Source organism: Protomyctophum bolini (assembly GCF_963924005.1).
Source record: "Protomyctophum bolini genome assembly, chromosome: 3".
Lineage (NCBI taxonomy): Eukaryota > Metazoa > Chordata > Actinopteri > Myctophiformes > Myctophidae > Protomyctophum > Protomyctophum bolini.
Genome location: NC_137864.1, coordinates 35020631 through 35043440, shown reverse-complemented (window position 1 = coordinate 35043440; position 22810 = coordinate 35020631). Strand labels below are relative to the sequence as shown.

Below are 22810 nucleotides of genomic sequence, written 5' to 3'. Positions count from 1 at the left end.
TTGTTAAATAGCTCAGTATTGTGAAGGTAATCATTGCTATAGACTAGTGTTCATTCAGTAATAGGGTTCAGTCTCTCCTGCACTTTAGCCTGGTCAGGAATGGATACAAACAGGGGGCACGGTGGCACAGCTGGTAGTGCTGTCGCCTCACAGCTAGAAGGTCCTGGGTTCGATTCCCGCTCGGGACGCTGTGGGTGCTGGCGGCGTGTTTCCTCCTCCGCGTCATCAGTGCCCAAACCCCGAAGGCGGGGTTGGCGAAAGGGCCTTTCTGTGTGGAGTTTGCATGTTCTCCCCGTGTCCCCTAGGGTAGGTACCCTCACAAAAAACATGCAGTAATCCTGGTCACTAAACTGCCTCCTCCTGGCCAGCCGGGGCGCCTGATGGAGGGGAAAGGAACTGGTTGGAATAACGTGTTCCTTCCACGCGCTACGTCCAACCAGGGAAACTCCCCCCCTGTCAGGTGTAAAGGAGCAACTTGGACACTCAGGCATGAAGGAAGCATGAGTTCAAGTCCGTTGCTCTCCCCTTGTCCCCCATATACTGTATGGGGACTAGGTTGGTGGAGGGTGTGTAGAGCCCAGGATCACATTAGATGATTGACACAGGGGTGAAAAATGGGTTACAAAATCGTGGGATAAAGAATATATTTAAAAAGAAAAAAGAATGGATACAAACTTCATCCAGTCAGGAGAGTGAACTGATACAGGAACAACTAGATAAAGTGCTCCTCGTGGCACAGGTCTCCACCAGGGTAGGTCAGGTTGTGGCCTCCTGGTGGCGCTATAATAGGCCAATGTGAAAAGGGTGTAATTTCTTCTTACACCTTGGATGGCAATTGGATGATTTGAGGCGTTTTGTTCCAAAAATGTGTTTTGCAAAAATCCACAATTGGACTGGAACACTATTAAATTGAAGCTAATAAAAATATATGAAAGTATATTGGATGAAATTGGCAACCCACATGGAAATGTATTTAATGTTCATTAAAGAGATGGAGAGATGGGGATACCGTCATTAGGCGCCGTGTCCACTAGGGACACCAATTACACTATTTTTTTGTATCATAACCTGAAGCTGTGTAGTTGTGTTAATCAATTTGCATTACATGCAAATTGATTTAGCCAATCAACAGCCAAGCAGGTTGATACTTTCCTAGTGCACATCCATCAACTGGCTATTTAGCCGTGCTCCCATTGCCACTCGTATCACACTCTAGGGGCATCGTTGAAAGAGCCCTCCATTAGTGTCTCCAGTCATCTCCATCCTTCATACATCTCGCTAGTACTTATCGGTCCGATCTGTCTTTAGCATGTCCACATATCCAGGTATTGGGCGGTGTTGATCGGCTCACATGGCACAGGTTTGTGGCAGTGATGCCTGGCTGCTACAGCTTCATGAATGCAATTGTTGTGTGACTTATAGAATATTTCAAAATTGTGTGTGTGTGTGTGTGTGTGTGTGTGTGTGTGTGTGTGTGCTGCCCACAGCACAGCCCTTTCTTTGCAGAACAACTGACAGCCTTCCAGGTGTGGCTGACCATGGGGGTAGAGAACAGGAATCCACCCGAGCAGCTCCCCATTGTCCTACAGGTACAGAGACACTTAACACACCGAATGCGAGAACCGGTTTTCTACGTGGTTCGAATCCCATCGGTCTGATGCGGGACACATCCATTCCATCTCCGTTTAGCGCATGTTTTTATTGATTACTTTCAATGGTCTTCCTACACACCCATCAAGCAGCCTCGATTCATCCCACAACACTCCGGTCACGTGATCCCGTCCTGAAAACAGGACGGGAGGGGCGCATTGTGTAGAATAGTCTCTGTAAACGTAATGGCGGTGCCCATGCGAGCGTACATGCAACTCCAGTCAACAGAATCACACTGCATAACATTTGATCAGCTTGTCTCCACCTCTCCTGTTTGTTTCAGGGGAGGGACGGTGGACAGTTATTTTTTGATGATGATCAATGGTCAGATTGAACAATGCAAATACGCGCTGTTGTGTTACTGGAGGGGCACGGCTAGCCGAGTTGGAACGATACACAGTGACAGACACGTACAATGATGGATAAATAATGACAACGCGTCTTTCATCGTTTCACCTGCCCGCCTGGCGTCTACCCGATCCGTCACGTTCCCTCAGTCCCTATGCTCATTCTGTAGCTCATACAAAAGCCAATTACCGACGAAGGGTAGATGGGATCAATGTGTACTTTTTTCCTCGGAAAAGTAGACATTCAGGGCTTTCATTTAGTGTATAGTATGTATAGGATATTTTTTGTGGTTTTTTTTTTATAACTGCCTGTCAATGTCTGACATAAAACGGTCCCTATAAGCTTTCTGTTAGCGTCAGAGGTACTGTAATCAGGCTGCGGAATCGTTAGCATGCATTGTGTTAAAAATGCCAAATACAGTATTTGCACGGTCAGACTATAGACATAGCCAAGGACTTATATGTGCTGCTTAGGGCTGACACTTCACACAGTCAGCATTCAAAGACGCTTTCTTGGGCATGTTTCCGTCTCTCTGATTTACTGTACATCGGGGGTGTGGATTTTGGAAGTAAATCAGGTGTTGTCTTTTTACTGGAGTTTTTCAAACCGTAAAACCGTAAAAGTAAGCTAAAAGTGTGCGACAGATTCTACATGGAGATTAAGAAACATACATGTTCAACCTGCCCTGCTTAACTTTTTGTCTTCAATTACCGTTATAATTGCAGTCACTATTAAGCGGTCACACGATAACCCAGCAACTTAGTGGTAGCTGCCAAATGCAGGGACGACTGCTGGCAAAACATCAGACTGTGTGAAAGTCTAAATGAAGAGGCTTATTATATCCCTGTCCAATCATTAGTGCAAAAGTAGATCTGACTATAATTGCATTTGTGTATTCCATGAAATTATTGTCTTGCTTACTGTCAATGTGGCCTTTTTTCTGCTGCAAACCCATCAGTGTAAGTAGAGTTAGGAGCAAATAAAACAAATATATAAAGTCATAAATCAAAGCAGTAAGGAGGAGACTTACTTTCATATTTTATAAGTAAACAAATACAAGGTTTCACTGCTTAAATACGTCTGTAGTATTTATTGTGTTGTGTGTATGTATACACAACACAATAAATGGCTTCATACTGTATGAAATGGATTTCATTGGCTTCAAGCATATTGCTGGCAGCCTATGAAAGCCATGACTCAAGCAGCTGACACAGATAACTCACTCTCTCCAACAAGAATCTATCTCTCTCATATAAAAAAGTGTCATGGAAAGTCAAAGGATTTTGCCAGTTTATGAACACTTTCCCTCCTAGGATACTTAGTTATGTCTTTGACCGATGTATCGACCCACTGGTTTAGATTAGCAGATTAGATTTTGTCTTCCACTTCAGTCGTGCAGATCATTGAGGAAACACAGTCACAGTCTTTCCCCCTGCAGAGAAAGAAAATAAGAGCAATTGGGGGATGTTATTTTCCTTGTGATGACCTCAATTTGTTTGGAGCAGCTTAATTGGGCCAAAGTCTTGTCTTTTCCAAGCCCCGCGAGTGTACATTATGTCAGCTCTGAAGATATAGCGTTGGGAGTTGTTCCTCTGTTGCTGCCCCACAGTGCTGTACACTAGGTTATATTATATCACAGTGTAGTGTTGAATGGTAATTTCCGGCTGAGTCAGCAGAGCTTCCATCCAGTAGCTCTGCCGGGACCCGTAAAAGGCAAATAAAAAGCAGCAGTGGAAGACGTTGAGGGGGTCGCTCGCTCGCGCGTGCGTGTGCGTGTGTGTGTGTGTGTGTGTGCGGTGTGTGCAAGCGTATGCAAAGAACATGATTTTGCAAGATATATGCATCCCTGCTTGTTTTTCTAAAGTGCTCTTGATGTTTACACAAGATTCTGACTGCACACTGTAGGAGTAAAGAAAATCAAAGGCTGATACGCATACACTAATATATTGTACATGGACATACTGTACTGTACAAGTGTAGATAATCACATAAGCACACAGTTGCATAATAAGTAACATAAGAGTTCTGCAAATCTGCACATTTAAACAAGTTTCTTGTTGTCCTATCTGAACTCGACAGTCAGAAGAGATTAATTCCCCCCAAAAAAGGAGAAGCTTCTTCTTTTTTTCTTTTTTTTTTTTTAAACATAATTATGTTTATTGATTTTCTTTACAGTACAAAAGTATTTTCAAAACAATTGACATATATTCCCCCCCCCCACATCCCCATGGCAGCACAAATACAAACAAAATCTTATCACAAAATGTTTTGACAACAATAAATACAGAACAAAAATAAATAAATAATAATGACCAAACTAAAAATAAAACGAAAATAAATCACATTACATACAGTTAAACAAACAAATACACAATGTCCGTCACAGTTCCCTACCCCCACCCCACAGCTGACTACTCCAATTAACCACTATACTTCCAAAGCCTCTTCAATATCACCTCGCTTAATGAAGTCCAAGAACTTCTCCCATATCTTATAGAATACCGCAGGTTTCTTCCTAATTACATATGTTAGTTTGTCATGTGCCAAACTGGTTGTTAAGTTCCTCAGCCAAAAGCCAAAGTAGGGGCATTGACATTCTTCCAACATAGCGCAATTGAGCGTCTGGCCTGTAATTTTTTCATTACTATTTAGTGTACAATTGAATGGATAAATACTGAGTATACATAATTTAGGACAAAGAGGAACTGGACCTGATGTAATCTGAGAGACATAACGGACCGCAGACCTCCTGAATGTTTTAATCTCCTCACATTCCCATAAGCAGTGGAACAGTGTACCTTTATGTTCCCCACATTTATAACATAAATCAGGAATGTTTGGATCAAATTTATTTACTTTCTCTGGGGTTATGTAAGTTCTCATTATCCAATTATACTGAATTAGTCTTAATCTAGTATTGATAGTTTGTGTTTGTGCCTTGGAACATATTAAACCCCAATCAATTTCTGAGATTTCCACTTGAAGGTCCTGTGTCCATTTTTGTCTTATTTTCTCCGAGTCATCTTTATGAAACCCTTCTAGTATACCATACATTTGTGAGACCAACCCCTTTCCTAAACAATCCTGTTTGGAAAACCTCTCAAGCACGGTTAAAGGAGGTTGTTTTGTATTTTTGACACATGTAATAATAAAGTTTCTGATTTGCAAGTATTTAAAGAAGTGGTTTTGCGGTACCTCATATCTCCTCCTCAGCCTCTCAAAAGACATTAGATTGCCATTCTCGTATAGATCCACCACTTTCTTTAAGCCTTTATTGAACCATAATTTAAATCCCAGATCCCTTCTAGCTGGAATAAAATGTTCATTTCCTCAAATCGGTGCAAAGCAGGACAGCTCTGGGGTGTTTTCCATGAATTTATGGATTTCAAACCATATATTTATAGTATTGATGACAAAAGGGTTAGACACACTTTTCCTTAGGTTTTTAACTGGAGCTGAGTATAGCAAGGAATCCAGAGATAGATCTCCACCAGTAGCTTTAGTAAGAATGAGCGAGAAGAGGAAAGATTCACCAATGTGTTACCTTGATAACGACTATTCCACCCATAAAAGATAAACCGTATTGTATGATGGGAGATCACCTCTTTTTTTTAAATACTGTTTTTATTAGGCATTTTCTGTATGACAATTTCAGAATATTATCGACAATGATAATAAGTAATTCAGTTAAATAAAATGAAAAAAATACAATACATAATAAAAAATACATATAAGTGTCCAATTTTCTATTGTGCTATCTATTGTGCACCTATTGAAATATTCAATGAAGGGTTGCCATGTCTGGTAGAATCTATCTTCACTCCCTCTCAATTAAAACTTAATCTTTTCCAATTGTAAGTAGTGCATAACATCTCTCATAAGTGAAGTGTGAGTCGGAACCTGTGCTTGTTTCCAATTCAACAGCATCAGTCTGCGAGCCTGGGAGATCACCTCTTGAGATGTTATATTAAAGAGTATTCATTAGCAATGCACATTATTATTCTATTTGTCCAAGGCAAATTTATGAACTCACCAGGTACATACAGCTCCATCTCACCACTCAGTTCACACGGGTGTGATTTTCTTTTACCATTGGACTCTTCATAGCAGTTATGACTTTACTCGTGAATGGCTCAGTAATCATCTTAGAACTCACACAGACAGACTCATACACACACATGTACAGTACATACAGTACACACATTCCCACGTTCTTCCCTAGGGGGGCGGAGATAACCCTGGCATTGGATTTTCCCCGGTTTCTAACTGAGCATGGGGCGATGCTCGCTTGGTTTTGGTCACAGAATGTTCTAATAACATTACTGTTGATGAAAATAGCTATGAGTGTGGTGTGGGTGTGAAAGAGTATATTAATCCCGGTGTTTGCGTAGGCGGGCATTGAGGAATCCACCGTTCCCCTCCATATGGTTGTTCCGCACAAAACACAGTGTGGGACTGTCCACATGGGGATACACCAATGTCCGGCTGGCACATGGTTACTGTAGCATCTGCCTATACTGAGGGATTACCCCCCCCCCCCCCCCCCACACACACACACACACACACACACACACACACACAAACCTTAAAGTGCACTTTTTCTTAATGCTTTTCACACACACGCACGCACGCTCATGGCTCATCTGAATATCTGGCAACAATTCATATTAGTTTTAAATCAACAAACGGTAGCATAGCATCCAAGATGAGCAAGACACACACACACACACACACACACACACACACAGACAATGGAGTAAACAAGTGCATCCTTACTGGTGCCAATATCTTTCAGGAGTGGTGGGAGAGCCACCTGTCTCATGCTACCTCTCCTTCCTCTTTTCCCTCCGCACCTCTTCTCCCTCCGCCTGAACTCACTCGGCTTGAATATAGCCAAATTCTTTGAGACGCTCATTTTGGCCCACATTAAATGAAATGCATCATCCCTGCCTTTGGACCAGCACCAGCTTGCCTAGCGGGTAACCAGATCAGCAGAGGATGCCATCAGCCTTGCCGTCATCACTGACTGCCCTGGATCACCTGGGCAGTCGGTGATGGAAATACTGTACCAGACACGTTCAGCTATGCACTCACACTTATGTCGCACCGCCCGATCCGACCAATATGCCCTATATGGAGATCTCTGTATCCGTCAGTCCATGTCCCCTTTTCATGTCCATGTATGGAGATCTGTATACATACTGTATGACAACCTGGTGTTCTGCCAACCATCTCATTCTTACCAAATAAGAAGACCAAAAGGTTTGTGGTGGACTTTAAGGAGAACAAATCCTGAGCCATTGTTCATAGACGGTGAGGCTCTCTGGCTCATACTTTATGGGGGTGCACCTCCACTGTCATCAAGAAGGCACAACTATTTACACAATTATTTTAAATAAATGCATATGTTTTGTTAAATTCAGGGAGTGCCATTGCAATTTCATGTTGTTGTTACAGTATCTTACACAGCAGTTCAATGACTATAAAGATTTCTTATCTTACTTTGTCCCACAGTTCTCCCCCCCTCCCACCCCCACATGTGTCCTGTACATGTGTTAACATCCCGATCGCCCTGGGGTTATTTAATCCATTAAATCATAGGAATACCGGATGACCGTTTTTACTCCCGGAATTGTCACCAGTGAGGGGGATAACTTTGTAATATGCTATTGGCCGTTTGTATTCTTTTTGGAAAAATATAAAAAGATACTCCTGTAGAAAGGCTATATTATTTTACTTATATTGACCCTATAAGCAATTTAGTATTATTTAGTATATGTAAGGTTTTGCACACTCAAATGGTACCTCGTCAGATAATCCCCACATAGCCTACAACAACTTCTGTGAACAGACTTCAATGTAGTAGCTTTTCATAAATTATATTTGTACTTAGGCTGTCTGCTGTCATGAAAGTTTATAGTTAGAGAAATTCAAAGTCCAGCCGCCTGCTGTCCAGCCTCTCCCACCCCTCACTGGGGAAAATTCTGGGAGGAAAACAGAACGCAGCACCCTGCGATTTATAGTAGCGGAGCACTTTTACTGACCAGATGTTATCCTAGATGTAGCCAAAACACTCTAGAGGCGATCGACAACAACGCAATGTATGATTAAATCTACCGCGACTAGCGACGGGACCACGGTGGGCCGTCTAATACATGACCTTTGTTTAGAATTAGACGTTATGATTTAGATCAAGAGTTATTAACGGTTTAAGATTTTCGGTCTCGTCGGCTAAACGGGGGGAACATTTTCGATGACGTCCCGCTGTTGCGCAACAGGCGCTCCCAGGCTATGGAGCGATGCGATCGGTTTTGATATCAATAACCTTTTTGATCAATCTTTGTCCTGGGAGCTGGGTGTTACTGATTGAAAGGACGGTGAACTTCGTCCTGGGCGATCAGGGTGTTAATTTGGGCTCCATTGACACCTCTCCCATGCTCTCTTTCAGGTCCTCCTCAGTCAGGTGCATCGGCTGCGGGCTCTGGATCTATTGGGTCGGTTCCTGGACCTGGGGCCCTGGGCTGTCAGTCTGGTTAGTTCACACACAGTACACGTACAGTACATTTGAAGGGCTTAGTACACATTGTACATCTAGCCATATTTAGGAAAAATGAGTTGTTAGCCTATTGTTCCAAAACAGATGATAATTCAGAATGTTCTGTTTTTGTAGGTGAACATCTCAACTCAAGATAGTTAATTATGACAATATCATTTAGTGGAATCTCTTATTGTTTTATGCCAACATTGTAGTAGCACTGTTTTTATTTTTGGTGTTTGACCTCTTGCTGGTATTCAATTTTGATTTACTACACATACATGCATGCAAATTTGGAAACGTGCTTGTACTTACCTGTATAGTTTTGATGATCAAAGGATAAACAAACAGTTGAAAGATCTAATTGAAATACCTATGTTACGTTCACGTTCATTTACATTCATGGACCTGAAAAGATTGCCACTCTGTGGGTTGTTTGTCTGGTCGGTACAGACTCTGAAGGACTAGTAACTTTAGACAGAGAAAAAAGCTGAAAATTCATGATAAAAAAACTTGTGTGTTGTCCACTTTTGTACTTAATTCTAGTAAATACTATAAGTTGCAGCAAATGTGTTTCAATCTAATATTTAACACAGAGTTCTATGGTGACAAATGTTTTGTGGCATATACGAAAGCCACAGAAATGAATTCATACCACCCAGTAAACTGGAAAAGAGGCATATGCGCAACTCAAAGCTCAAAAGTCGGCAATGGTCATTTTCAATCTCCCTCCCAGCTTGTGCTCCTAAATTGCTTTTGTGGGCTCATACATTTTTCATTCCTTTGGCAGAGGGTTCCAGCCACTAGGTCTGGAACCTGATAGTTCTGTGGACAGCTAGTGGTTAATGAATACTCTTGTTGTGTGTGTATTCCTGTGCAGGCCCTGTCCGTAGGGATCTTCCCTTATGTGTTAAAGCTGCTCCAGAGCTCAGCCAGAGAACTACGGCCGCTATTGGTCTTTATCTGGGCTAAGATCCTGGCTGTCGACAGTGTAAGTTCCACATTATGCTCATGCATGTGCAAGCTCATACTCGTACATTGAAACAAGTGATCAGCAATTCAGTTTGAAAGTTACTTCGTATGAAGTCATGTTAGTATTGTTGGGGTTCATGCAATGCATATATTGAGCACTTTGCAATTTGACACGCCAGTATTATTGATTGACCAAAAAGGTGTGTGTGTGTGTGGGTGTGTGTCCGTCCGCACAGGCATGTTCTTCTGTGCACACATAAGTATGCGACTGTGTGCATGTGTGTCCGGTTGTGCATGTATACTGTACGTGCGGTACATTTCAGCATTCTTCAACTACTGAGGCTGAAACTTTCTCATTGGAAAAAGTCAGAGTTGTCTCATCAGTATTCAGTATTCATCCAGTGTTTTGGTAGAGCAGCCATGGAGGAATATAGAAATACTCCCAGTGGAAGGAATGACAGGGATGCTGTGTGAATGCATGACGAGTGACCTTGAGCTATTCACCAAGACATCCGTGTAGAAAGTGAGCTCTCCCATCTCTTATTTCATCTCTCCCTGTCTACAGTCATGCCAAGCTGACTTGGTGAAAGACAATGGCCACAAGTACTTCCTCTCTGTGTTGGCTGACAACTACATGCCAGTGAGTATATGCAATTTGTTGTATATTAATACATGTATCCCTTCACTAAACTGTTCAACAAGTAAGAGAATGTAATCCCTGAAAGAAAAAAATAAGAACCCCCCCCCCCTCAGGATCAAGGCCACCACCTCTTCAGGTGATCATTCACAGAGACCCAATTCTACGTCTCTAATTAATGACTCCTTCGCACCATGTGCTGTTGATAGCTCCAAGCTTAACCGCAACGCTCGCCGCCTCGCCCACACTAACGGATGAAAACAAATTATTTACGAAACAGTGTGTTTCTACTGTTGTGAGAATTCCATTTTAGGGGTATGTGCCACCATTTTATATTTGGAATTCATACAGTACAGCACATTAATTCTGGATTCCCACTGTGTATTTTTCTATTTTAGGCTGAACATCGCACTATGGCTGTCTTCATATTGGCTGTTATTGTCAACAGTTACAACACTGGACAGGTACAGTAGATGTGGACTGTTTGTTTTTGTGTGTCTGTCTGTTTTTGATTCAGCCTGTGATTCGGAGAGGTTTCCCTTGGATATAGTTTTCATATTGTGTGTGTGTGTGTGTGTGTGTGTGTGTGTGTGTGTGTGTGTGTGTGTGTGTGTGTGTGTGTGTGTGTGTGTGTGTGTGTGTGTGTGTGTGTGTGTGTGTGTGTGTGTGTGTGTGTGTGTGTGTGTGTGTGTGTGTGTGTGTGTGTGTGTGTGTGTGTGTGTGTGTGTGTGTGTGTGTGTGTGTGTGTGTGTGTGTGTGTGTGTGTGTGTGTGTGTGTGTGTGTGTGTGTGTGTGTGTGTGTGTGTGTGTGTGTGTGTGTGTGTGTGTGTGCGTGCGTGCGTGCGTGCGTGCGCGCGCGAAACTGAATGCTTTTAGTGGGTTTATGCACAGATGCAAGGTTGCCAGTTAACTTGCAAGAGATGGGATGTTCCAACTTCCAATTAATTAATTTACCGCTGTAACCACGGCCAGTTAATATGAGGCGAACAGTCACTTTGAGAGGCACGAGCATCTGTTGCTTGTAACGGAGAGTGGTTATGTGACAGCTCTGCCACTGACAGGATAGTGTATAATCTCAGCATTCCCCACTTTCTCTATGGTGACATTTGATCACTATCGACATTCGACAGCCACACTACCGGTTCTTGGCCCTTGTTTTTAATCCCAGAAGCCGTTGTGCCTGACACTGTTAATGAAATCTGTTGGAGAGCACTCATAACACAATTGAATAACATAATGAGACAGACACAATTCAGACTTTCTGAAGTATCAGAATTGTATTCTATTTTAAGTATTTGAATACCTGGAGCCAGTGTCAAGCATTACAAGGGAACACTCATACTACTGACTCAACACAAATCAGTCAGACTTTAGCTTAAATAATTTCACCCACTCCGTCAGGGAGAGTATGTGAGTCTTATCACAGTGTCAACAGTGGGAAGACCCTTTTCTCAGTCCATTTCTGAACCACAGGTCAAATGTCAACAAAGATAGACAGCACAGATAAACACAAAACAGGATTGGCACGGGAGACAAGAATTCACATGAGTTCTTCCTTAAATGAATAACGGCTTAGTGTATTCCAAATTGCCTCGTCAACACCAATTGACTGTCCAAGAGACCACTGTGAAGATGATGTAGCTGCTTGTTTAGTGGAATTCTGGCACACATAACACACACCTCATTAAAGCTGGCATAATTCACATTCGCTCTCTAAAGTATTTACCGGTCTCTAAAATGTAACTTGGGGCCAGCCCTCGCACGGCTTTAAATCTTAAAATCAATTCTAAAATGTACTGGCAACCAATAAATGGAGGCCAGTACTGGAGTAATGTGTTTACACCTCCTAGTGTTGGTCAAGAATTTTGAACATGTTGCAGGCAGGCAATGTTTTTTTAATCCAGAATACAGGGCGTTACAGTAGTAAAGGTGTGAAGAAATGAATGGATGAATTGCCTTTTCAAGATCTGTAAATGTGAGGATGGTTTTAATGTTTCTAAGCTGAAAAAAGCATGACTGTACAACCTTAGTTATTTGGGCATCAAAAGAGAGGTTAGAATCGAACCACACACCCAGATTTCGGGCTGAGGTTTTTACATTGTTTGTTAGGCTGCCTAGCTGTGTCTGGATAAGGGTGGTGGAGTTTGGGGGGCCGAATAGGAGGACTCAGCCTTTAATATAGAGAGACATGCAAGAATCCGGGGGAATACTGAGCATTTGCAATGGTGTGTGTGTGCCTGTCAGCACCGTTACATTATGTCAAATGAGCTACAGTATGCGGCTATGCGCACACAGAAACCAACATTCTTCCTCTGCCACGTCCCTGTGTTTACTTAATGTTTGTGCTGTACCTCTCATTGGCCCATGAATTATAGATGTACCACGGAGAGACGCGCTCCCCCTCCTCTTCTCGTTTCCATTATACACGCCTCGTGCCTTAAGACGACGAAGCTCATTACTGTGGTATCACTAGCTTCGGCTTGTTCAGAATATGTCACAAAGCACCAGCATCTTAATATGCCAACTCTGAGGGTTCAGGACGAAGGAGATGGGGGGGGGGGGGGGGGGGGGGGGTTGGGATCTTACAATGTGGAAGAAAGGAGAGAGAGTGCGGGGGGGCGAGAGTCAGCAGTCGTACACAAAGGGCGCATGGTGCTTTGTCGATACTGATCAAAGATGTGTTGTTGAGAGCCTCTATTCAATGGGAGGCCTTGGGGGGGGTTTCAGCATACAAAATTCCATTGTTTTGCTGTTCATATGTGAGGTGTTATGTAAGAGATTTTCATGTCTGCTAATGAGAGGAATGGAAGAGAACTTCTTCAGAGACGATGCATTAAATTGACCTCAGTGACCTGAGGAACACATTATACAGTTATATGCAGAAATAAGCTTTTCTAGCACTTCCAGGGTTAGTACGCTGTTGTAAGTCTGGTTGCCAGGTCCGTTGGGGCCCAAGGAATCCCAGGGGGTCCGTCAGCAGGCAACACGGTTGCTCCAATTTGGCAAAGGAAATATAATGAATTGAAAATGTTGTCGTTCTTTCGTTCGTTCGTTCGTTCGTTCGTTCATTCATTCATTCATTCATTCATTCATTCATTCATTCATTCATTCATTCATTCATTCATTCATTCATTCATTCATTCATTCATTCATTCATTCATTCATTCATTCATGCACCAAACCTGGCACACACTCTTCATGGGTCTGCCATGACAATAGTCACACAAGGGACCACATGTGCCCACAGGGGTCACAGGCACACTGTTGCTCCAATTTGCACCAAACATGCCACAAACACTGTTCAGGGGTCTGCTCTGACAACAGACACACCAGGGGTTGTACAACCCAGCTTACTGTGTAAGTGGCCACATTGTGCAATACAGCTTACTGCTATCTGAGGCCCCCAGGGGCCACATGTTGCACAACAAACTTGGCAGAAACACTGTTCAGGGCTCTGGCATAATAACAGTGTTATTGCAGTGTTTAACATTCAAATGGCCACAACGTGATGAACATTGCTCTTATCAGCGCAATACATGACTGGATTGGAAGATTTGAATATGCACATTTTCTGCTGAATACTGCTGCCCACATCAGTAACGTGACATCCTCAATACTGCATCTCTTAAACTCTCCTCTTATCGACTAACCTAACCACTGGTCTCTGTCTCTTAACCTGCGCAAACTACTCAATTTTTGTCTTCACCCTTTGATTTCTCTATTGTCCCCACCCCCCCAACTCAGGAGGCATGCCTGCAGGGCAACTTGATAGCCAACTGTCTGGAGCAGTTGTCAGATCCTCACCCCCTGCTCCGCCAGTGGGTGGCCATCTGCCTGGGACGCATTTGGCAGAACTTTGACTCTGCCCGCTGGTGTGGAGTCCGGGACAGTGCCCACGAGAAGCTCTACATCCTGCTCTCTGACCCCATTCCTGAGGTAAGGTGGTCACTGAATATTCACCCGTCAAGTGTGTTCCCAGGCAAACGGAAAGTCCTCTCCCACACTTCAACATCTATCCAAAATCGTGCAGCACACATGCATATGGAGCAGATCCCACAAAGCCTTTGAACCACTATAACATCACAATGATCGCCGTCTGATTTGTGTTGGGCAAGGACCAGAGGGACAGTGAGACAGAGTTCGCCCCGACGTTCACCCAGATGCTTGGTGCCACACACAAGCAACAGCGTTGGTTTGGCAAGAGTGAACCTTGGCTCGACACACAGACACAGTCACACACACAGTCTCACACACACACACACACACACACACACATTTCCCTACCCAGTTTCATTCACTCCCAGCTCTATTTTTGAGCAGCGCTAGCCAGCGTTGAGTGTGAACATAGAATGCCATTGACAATGAATGGCCAGCTTTGAGTGTTTGTGTAAACACAAACATTGTGTAAACGCAAACATTGCGTAATACAAACATTGAAGATGATGTATGATGATAAGAGCGCCCCTCATTTCACACGGGTGTGATTTTTGTTTTACATAAAGTAGTAGCACTATGCTGTAGGTTTTTGTTAACCGTTTCCCCGACGCTGCCAACATACGTAGGCAACGTTTATGCCTGCCTGTTTATGCCTATGCACTGTAGCTGCAAAAAAGGCCAAATGTGTGAACTCACGGGTCACAAGTTGTGACCTGTGTATGGAGAGAACGCAACGAATGTTTGTGTAGGTTTAGTGCTAGTGTGACTTGCCCAGCATTCAGCATTTTAAGACTGGTCCACATTTCGTTTTAATTTACAAAATTACTATTGCTTTTTGGTGAGGTCTGGTATGGTAGACTTATCATCTCGTCTGTCACTTCATGCATTGGCATCTGCTCATACTGTACGTCTGCACCTCTAAGGCTTCAGGTGTCTCTGTGTGTTTCTGTTCCTAGATGAAGGAGGAATAAAGATAGAAGATGCATGGGGGACGAGGAATAGAGAGATCAAGGTTACATAGAGTAAGCAGAGAGGCTGTAATTAAGTTTGAGCGGAACCATGCCAGGTTCTACCCCAAGAGGACAATGTTATTTTCTCATCGTGTACAACTTGCTAAACCAATAATAAAGATTGCCCTATAAATGTATTATTTTGTGCTGATATATTCTGTTGAGATGTATTGTTGTGGCGAATTAGAATATTTGTGGAAACGCAATGTTGTTCTCCACAATGTTGTTCTCAAACATACTGCTGTACATTTCCAATTAGATGTACCTGTAGTGGGTGATGTTGGTCCTTGAGCACCACTGATATAGCAAATGTTCAGAAAACAGGTAGGATTTAGAAGACATTTGTAGAATCCGCCTCAGGTCTTAATGGGTTAAAACGTGAATGAATGGTCATCTTGGTTGTAATTAAGTTCTGTTCTACTCTAGGTGAGGTGTGCAGCGGTCTTTGCTCTGGGCACATTTGTGGGTAATTCTGCAGAGAGAACGGACCACTCCACCACCATCGACCACAACGTAGCCATGATGCTCGCCCAACTTATAAACGATGGTAGTCCGGTTGTTCGTAAGGTACCGTAGCTGAAAGGCACACACACACATAAACTATGAAGTGTAGTTAATCTTTGTCAGTCCATTAACACGTTTTAAATAGTTCATAATATCGTTGTTGTGCTGTTTACTCGTGTTTCTTGGGGGGAGGATGGATTTCTATGTTTTCAAACAAAAAAAGAAATGGGGGACATAATGCTATTTAATTGTCCCCAATTAAAAAAATATGTCTATAAATTAAATATAAGTTTGCAGGACAATTAGAAAACGATGCAGTGGAAGTGAATTTAGCCGGGGAGCCAGTCACCCAAAATCTGAGAGGACCTGTGATGTCATGACATACTATTCACTTGGTCATTAAGGTCCACAGAATGAGATGTTTGCTCTGCCGGAAACATCGTGAAAAAATGTTATGGCCATTTTTATATATCACACCATAGACGACCTATAAAAGGCAAAGAAATCCAAATTGGGGGGCACGGTGGCACAGTTGGTAGTGCTGTCGCCTCACAGCTAGAAGGTCCTGGGTTCGATTCCCGCTCGGGACGCTGTGGGCGCTGGCGGCGTGTTTCCTCCTCCGCGTCATCAGTGCCCATACCCGAAGGCGGGGTTGGCGAAAGGACCTTTCTGTGTGGAGTTTGCATGTTCTCCCCGTGTGCCCTTCGGTAGGTACCCTCACAAAAAACATGCAGTAATCCTGGTCCCTAAACTGCCTCCCCCTGGCCAGCCGGGGCGCCTGATGGAGGGGGAAGGAACTCGTTGGAATAACGTGTTCCTTCCACGCGCTACGTCCAACCAGGGAAACTCCCCCCCTGTCAGGTGTAAAGGAGCAACTTGGACACTCAGGCATGAAGGAAGCATGAGTTCAAGTCCGTTGCTCTCCCCTTGTCCCCCATATATGGGGACTAGGTTGGTGGAGGGTGTGTAGAGCCCAGGATCACATTAGAATTAGATGATTGACACAGGGGTGAAAAATGGGTTACAAAATCGTGGGATAAAAATATAAATACAAAAAAAGAAAAATAAATCCAAATTGCATCATGCTTTAAGTATCATGTGACATGTCAAACTTCATGATTCTGATATTGGAAGTGGCTATGGCCGAATTTAGGCCAATGAGTGTTTTTCATGCAAAACGAATGCTTGGAATAGATTCAGAATCATGAAAACACCCTAGTTTGACATGTCGCATGCTATTAAAGTATGATGAAATTTGGAACATTTTGACTTATATTGGAAGTCTATGGTGTGGAATACAAAATTGGACATCTTTTTTTTCCCGGCAGAGCAGACCTCTCATTCTGTGGACCTTAATGACTAAATTAATAGAAAAAACACACATAAAAAGTATGTCATGACATCACAGGTTCATCTCTATTCCTTGAGCTTTTAGGCCTGTGGCTCCCCGGCTAATTCAAGGGTCAACTGTACAGACAGACGTGTGTTTATGGGTGATTGGTCATAATCTAAATAGCTGCTACTTATTTTGTTCCTAATGTTATGCAATTGTGTGTATGCTGTCTAGGAGCTGGTGGTGGCACTCAGTCACCTCGTGGTCCAGTATGAGAGCAACTTCTGTACAGTGGCACTGCAGTTCATAGAGGAGGAGAAGAACTACACTGTGCCGTCTCCAGCCAACACTGCAGGTTCAAAGAGCATGACAAACACAATGAACACAAACACAAGTTGGGTTTGCGATCGTAGTGGAGATGAATATTCTGTGACTACTTAAAAAGGTAAGCCAGCAAAGGCTGGCACTGGGTGGTGCATTTAGGTAGAGAAATATTTATCTTAAAATTAATAAACATGTTTTTAAAATCTGGCAGTGAATGAGTTTAAATACTGCTGATTCTCATTCATTTGTACTGCAGACTTACAAACTCTAGAACTACAAATGCACCAAACCTGTGCAGGAATATAGTAGGCTATATACTGTAGCGTATACAAAATAATGTAATGCTGGGAAATGTATTATTTGTCAGAAGTTATTGACAATTTTTCAATTCATATTTTCTCAATTCATGCAGCTTCCCGTTGGCAGCTTGAATTGAGCAAAGCATTATTATTTTATATATTGAGCAAGCTTTTCCGCATTTTTCTCACCTCGACCTAGATCATTCACATAGATGCTGTGCTCTTTTTGTTTTTAAGAGCCTGGTAACTTGACTCCCGTGAGGGACAGAGACAGTCCCGCCATCCCACGCCTGCGCTCAGTTAATTCCTACACCAACATCCGAGCCGCCACCACCGCCCGCAACCTCAACAAGAGCCTGCAGAACCTCAACCTCAATGAGGAAGGTAGGTGACGTATGGAGGGAGTGACTGGGAGCAGCCATCACGCAGATGCAAGGCATGACAATCATTTGTGAGGACGTGGAGAATATCTGAGACCAATGTGACAAAGGTGCAAGGCCCCAAGATTACTTCTTTACTAATACTAATTTTAATAATACTTCAGGTATCGCCAGCTAGGATAACGATCGATTATTTACCGAGCCAAACAACCCTCTTACTGTACAGTTGGGATATGGGTTTCTACTTTCTACCACACTATGCAGTGTAAAACAGTGTAAGGAAGTGTAGATACAAAATTTGAGTAAGACTGGTAACATAACAGGACATATCTATTAATTCTTAGAAATACCTGTATAGGATGATGACCTCGTCTCACCGTCACAGAGCAATTTACTAGGAAGCTTCAGTTTGATGAATTAAATTAATGAATGCAGACAAAAATGGGAGAGTTGTGCTCCTGGGTATCTTTCGTTAGCTTGATCAATTGTAAACCGAGTATTAATAAAGGCATTTTCTCCATCCTCATACCACTTCCCATAAATTTCAAATGCACAAATGACTGGAAAATGCTTGAGGGTCTGGCTTCACCTAGCTCGAAAGAGCCCTATGCTTTTCTGGGCATAGAGGGGCAGAACAAACTAGCGCTGGAAACAGACTTTCTATTGGTTCACCAACCTACTAGCCCACCTCCCCTGCGGTTTTAGAGGCTAAGCTTTACCTTAATGTATGTTATCAACAAACACACACTCATAAATACAAACATTCCTATTCATGTTTGAGGGTACACATTTCTATAAGTGCCACACCTGAGAATGTATGTACATGCATACGTATGCACATGCACACATTACACATTTGAACTTTTAACCGCCTTGCTCGGTCATTGTGCTCCGATTTAGATGTCTGAAAGCAAGAGCTTAACTCGCCATCTTGTCAACAATACAGTTTCACAGCCAGACTGAGTAATGCTCAAGCCCTGACTTGTGTTAAATCACTGACTGATGCTAAAGCACGTAGTGTAACCTACTGCTGTATTATCAATAACTATGGCAGTGTGTATTTTCATTATTCTCCATTCCCCATCTCCACATTTCAGTATGTAGTCTGTGATCATTTTGTACAACTCAGAGCATTGTTTGGTGTTAATGGGATTTATGAAGGGAGAGACTGGGCCAGATGGTTAAATTGACTGTGCCAACCAGGGGTTGTCAAAACTCATTCTAGGTCACAGAAAGGATTGGTCAAAATGCAGACTGGTGCAGGCTGGGTTACCTTTTGTCTCTGCAGCGCGAATGCTGTAATACTGTATACAGTATAGGGTATTCAGTCACAAGTTCACAACATACAAAATATGATAGGTACCATGATCTACCATCAACTGATTTGAGGTTTGTGACTGAACAAGAATATGTTAACTACACTATAGTATTATGTTTAATTTGCAGTTCATACTTTTTCAGGTGTGTATAGGAGCTTTCTACTTGTCTGTAGTGATGGTTTTTAGCCCCATGCAGTATGGATGTAGCAGTTAATCACTGTATCCAACAGTGAAACCCGGGCGACGTTTGATCCAAATGAAATCCACCATTTTGTAGGATTTCTTCAGTCAATGGCGGCCTTGACAGTGCTGGGGGAATGGCATGCGTAATTGTGCACAGCTTCCCAATATGCGCAGTTGCACACCTAGTTTCATTTGAAAGTTGCAGTAGGCTACGTAAGTAGCCTAAGTAAGCATAAGTAGCCTAATATGGATGAGCAGAGCTTGTTGTGCCCTCTAGTCTAGCGGTGAATTCCGTCCCAGTTCAAGCACTGTAACAACTTCAACCTCAACACACACTCCTCTGTGACAGTTAAAGAACAACTAGACGTCAATATTTTTGACACCCGTAGACCTTGTGATCAATTTCTTAATTGTATGGCTTCTGTCCTCTACATTAAAATGAACATGCTTACATGGCTTATGTCGTGCTGGATGCTGTATTATTAGTTTTTATATATGTGTGTGTGTGTGTGTGTGTGTGTGTGTGTGTGTGTGTGTGTGTGTGTGTGTCTGTGTCTGTGTCTGTGTCCGTCCATGTAGGTGGTCCAGCAGCCTTCTCCCCTGGTAACCTTAGCACCAGCAGCAGTGCCAGCAGTACTCTTGGAAGTCCCGACAATGACGAGTACATCCTCTCCTTCGAGACCATCGACAAGATGAGGCGGGTCTCCTCCTACTCCTCACTCAACTCCCTCATAGGTAACATCTCCTACCCCAGTGGTATTTAACTCCCTCATAGGTAACATCTCCTACCCCAGTGGTATTCAAACTGGGCGTCCGTGAAGGCTTTTCTGTTTTACAGGTGTGTGTGGAGGGGGCTTCCCATAATCTTTCACACAACTGTACCATACGGTTAGGTTTATAACTTCTAAACATGGAATTGTGTTATTTGACTATTATGGAGATCACAATAATATAAAGCTCCTCTGTTCCATCTAAATGTATCGGTACTCCTTTGGTAGGTTTACCCCCCCGCAACCACTGTACCCCCCCCCCCCCCCCCCCCCCAACTACTGTACTCCCTGTACACCCACTACTGAGGTATCAGGAACTGTTGCCAGGGAAGAAAATGGAGGGTGGCTGGGTCGGGCAAAGGTTTTTCTCTTCCCCAAGCACTTTTCCCCAGAGCAGGGAAACAATAGAGAGCATAAGGTGATCGGACCATAGACTAAAGGGCAAGAAGGATCTCGGCCTCAGACAAGAATAACAAGACAGTAGATCAGGATAGAGACTTAACATGGAAAGACCCAAAGCCACCTCCACTGAAGCCTAATAAAAGACAGCAGCAGGAACAAGAGGTGCAAAGAGCAGCACACAGTGGAATGGGGGGGGACAGCATTTTATATCACTGTGAGGTGAACAGAGTGCTTTTCTTGTACACACAGACCTTAGGTCAGACCCATGCTCTTTCCTCCTTCACAGGAGTGATTGGCATGCTACACCATGCGCCCAGACAACCAGTTTGTGTGCGAGAATGGAAACGATTAACTCGCTACAGAACTCACAGGGGAGGTGGAAGGAAGGAAACTGGGGATTCCCCTTTTTCTCTTTGTGTTACTCGGGTGAAAAGAATAATGGAAAATGTAATATTGCTCATAGATAGTAAATTAGGCTTCTAGAAAAGAAGACTTGACATGAAAACAAGTTCAGATACCATAATGAAAAGTGTTTTCGTCAATTTGTTCCTTAATGAATGTTGCCCTGCTTTTAGGCACACGCAATACATAATCAGAGCTTAGTTCACACCAAGGCATCAGCTGTCTGCATGAGAAATTGATTTAAATATGTCTTAATATTCCATAGCGCTTCCCACCCCACTATAATGTATTGCCAAGCTCTATTAGCATCTGTCCTTGAAAGCTGAGGGGCCCTTTGAGACCATGCCCAATTTCTTCCGCTTTGAAATTCAGCTTTTTCACAATTGACTTTCCTTACATAACCACACAAGCTCTTTCAAAATGTACAAAGTCCCCAGAAAGCTACCCAGTAGAGAGAAACAGAGGTTTTCAATTTGGTTAAATGTTACGAGCTGCCCATGGGCCCAGCACACACAGGTTAAAATAATTATTGCCAAATGCCCCTTAAGTAGTGCCAACTTTATGGCTGAAACAAGTCCCAACTTCCCTGTTCACTTGTTTATAACTAAGGGCAGAACTGTGGAATGGAATGGAAAGCTTGGTGGGCATTATACTGCTATCCATACGGTTGAAGCTTTTAAAAAGTACTCAAACTTACTGTATAAGAAGCATCTGTGATTGCTAAACCTGTGATACTGGAAATTCTGCACTTTAACTATTGATTTATTTTCATGTACAAAACAAAGAGTACGGTAATTGGAATCAGTCGGCTGTTATTTCAGTTCTTCTTACTGTTACAAGCAAGCACCTAATGATTTCTTTCTACTGGAAAAGTGTCTTAGCCAGCAGATCCCAAACCCATAGCACCTTGTCTAACTCAGGCATTGTGAATATCCTCTTTGACATTTGTGTTTTGCCACAGTAAGGACTTGGCTCCACTTCCACCTGTGTCAGTGGATTTGAGATGCTCGATCCCATTTTGAGGGTGGCAAATGTGTGATGTACGGTCGGTTGCTTACAGTGCTCCATACGAAATGTATTTAAAATGTGCTATAAGGAGGGCTGATACTTTTTCTTTTACCATTTCAAATGTTGCAGATATTAATAAATCACCACCAAAACATATTGGTCATCCATAATTCACCAAATCTCAGTCCCAAGCGTGAATCAGAAAGCTTCTGGCCCAACGATCTGATATCTGGCGTCTGTGTCTCATGACCCCAAGGTTTGTCCCATCAAATGGTAAAAAGGCTTCTGAGAAAGAATCACACTTAAGTGAAGTGAGGTGACGTCCTGTGGCACCCACTATCAACTACATGACGTCATAGTAAATGTATTTTGCCATTAACTTAACGCATAACATTTGTGCTACATACTGTAGCCAATATAAATTACATTGTGCAAGGTAACAGAAAGTGGACAAAAGCCATAATATGGAAAGAGGAGAAGGAAGTCATCTTTATCAAATTCAATTGGCGAGAAATTAGAATATAAGGTGCAGTATGGGAAGTAGGAGAGAGGGGATCGTCATCATAACATGTATGATGACCATGTATTCTCAATACCTCTCTCCGACATGGACCTGAGTAGGGCGCCCGTCTATTCAATACCTCTCTCCGACATGGACCTGAGTAGGGCGCCCGTCTATTCATTACCTCTCTCCGACATGGACCTGAGTAGGGCGCCCGTCTATTCAATACCTCTCTCCGACATGGACCTGAGTAGGGCGCCCGTCTATTCATTACCTCTCTCCGACATGGACCTGAG

The 22810-nt window shown here is 43.0% G+C and overlaps 1 protein-coding gene across 3 annotated transcripts in view; it reads left to right on the top strand.

Annotated features, from left to right (window-relative positions):
- rptor (regulatory associated protein of MTOR, complex 1) overlaps positions 1-22810 on the top strand; it is a 153296-nt gene that overhangs the window by 88143 nt on the left and 42343 nt on the right. For all 3 annotated transcript variants that reach the window (XR_013963856.1, XR_013963857.1, XM_080760133.1), the window contains exons 12-21: positions 1488-1589; positions 8447-8530; positions 9414-9524; positions 10071-10145; positions 10541-10606; positions 13887-14078; positions 15515-15655; positions 17160-17280; positions 17786-17932; positions 20010-20165. Coding sequence is in view for 1 of the 3 variants with exons in the window: in XM_080760133.1 (XP_080616259.1) it covers positions 1488-1589; positions 8447-8530; positions 9414-9524; positions 10071-10145; positions 10541-10606; positions 13887-14078; positions 15515-15655; positions 17160-17280; positions 17786-17932; positions 20010-20165 (1195 nt within the window). In the remaining 2 variants the exon portion in view is untranslated. The remainder of the gene's footprint in view (positions 1-1487; positions 1590-8446; positions 8531-9413; positions 9525-10070; positions 10146-10540; positions 10607-13886; positions 14079-15514; positions 15656-17159; positions 17281-17785; positions 17933-20009; positions 20166-22810) is intronic.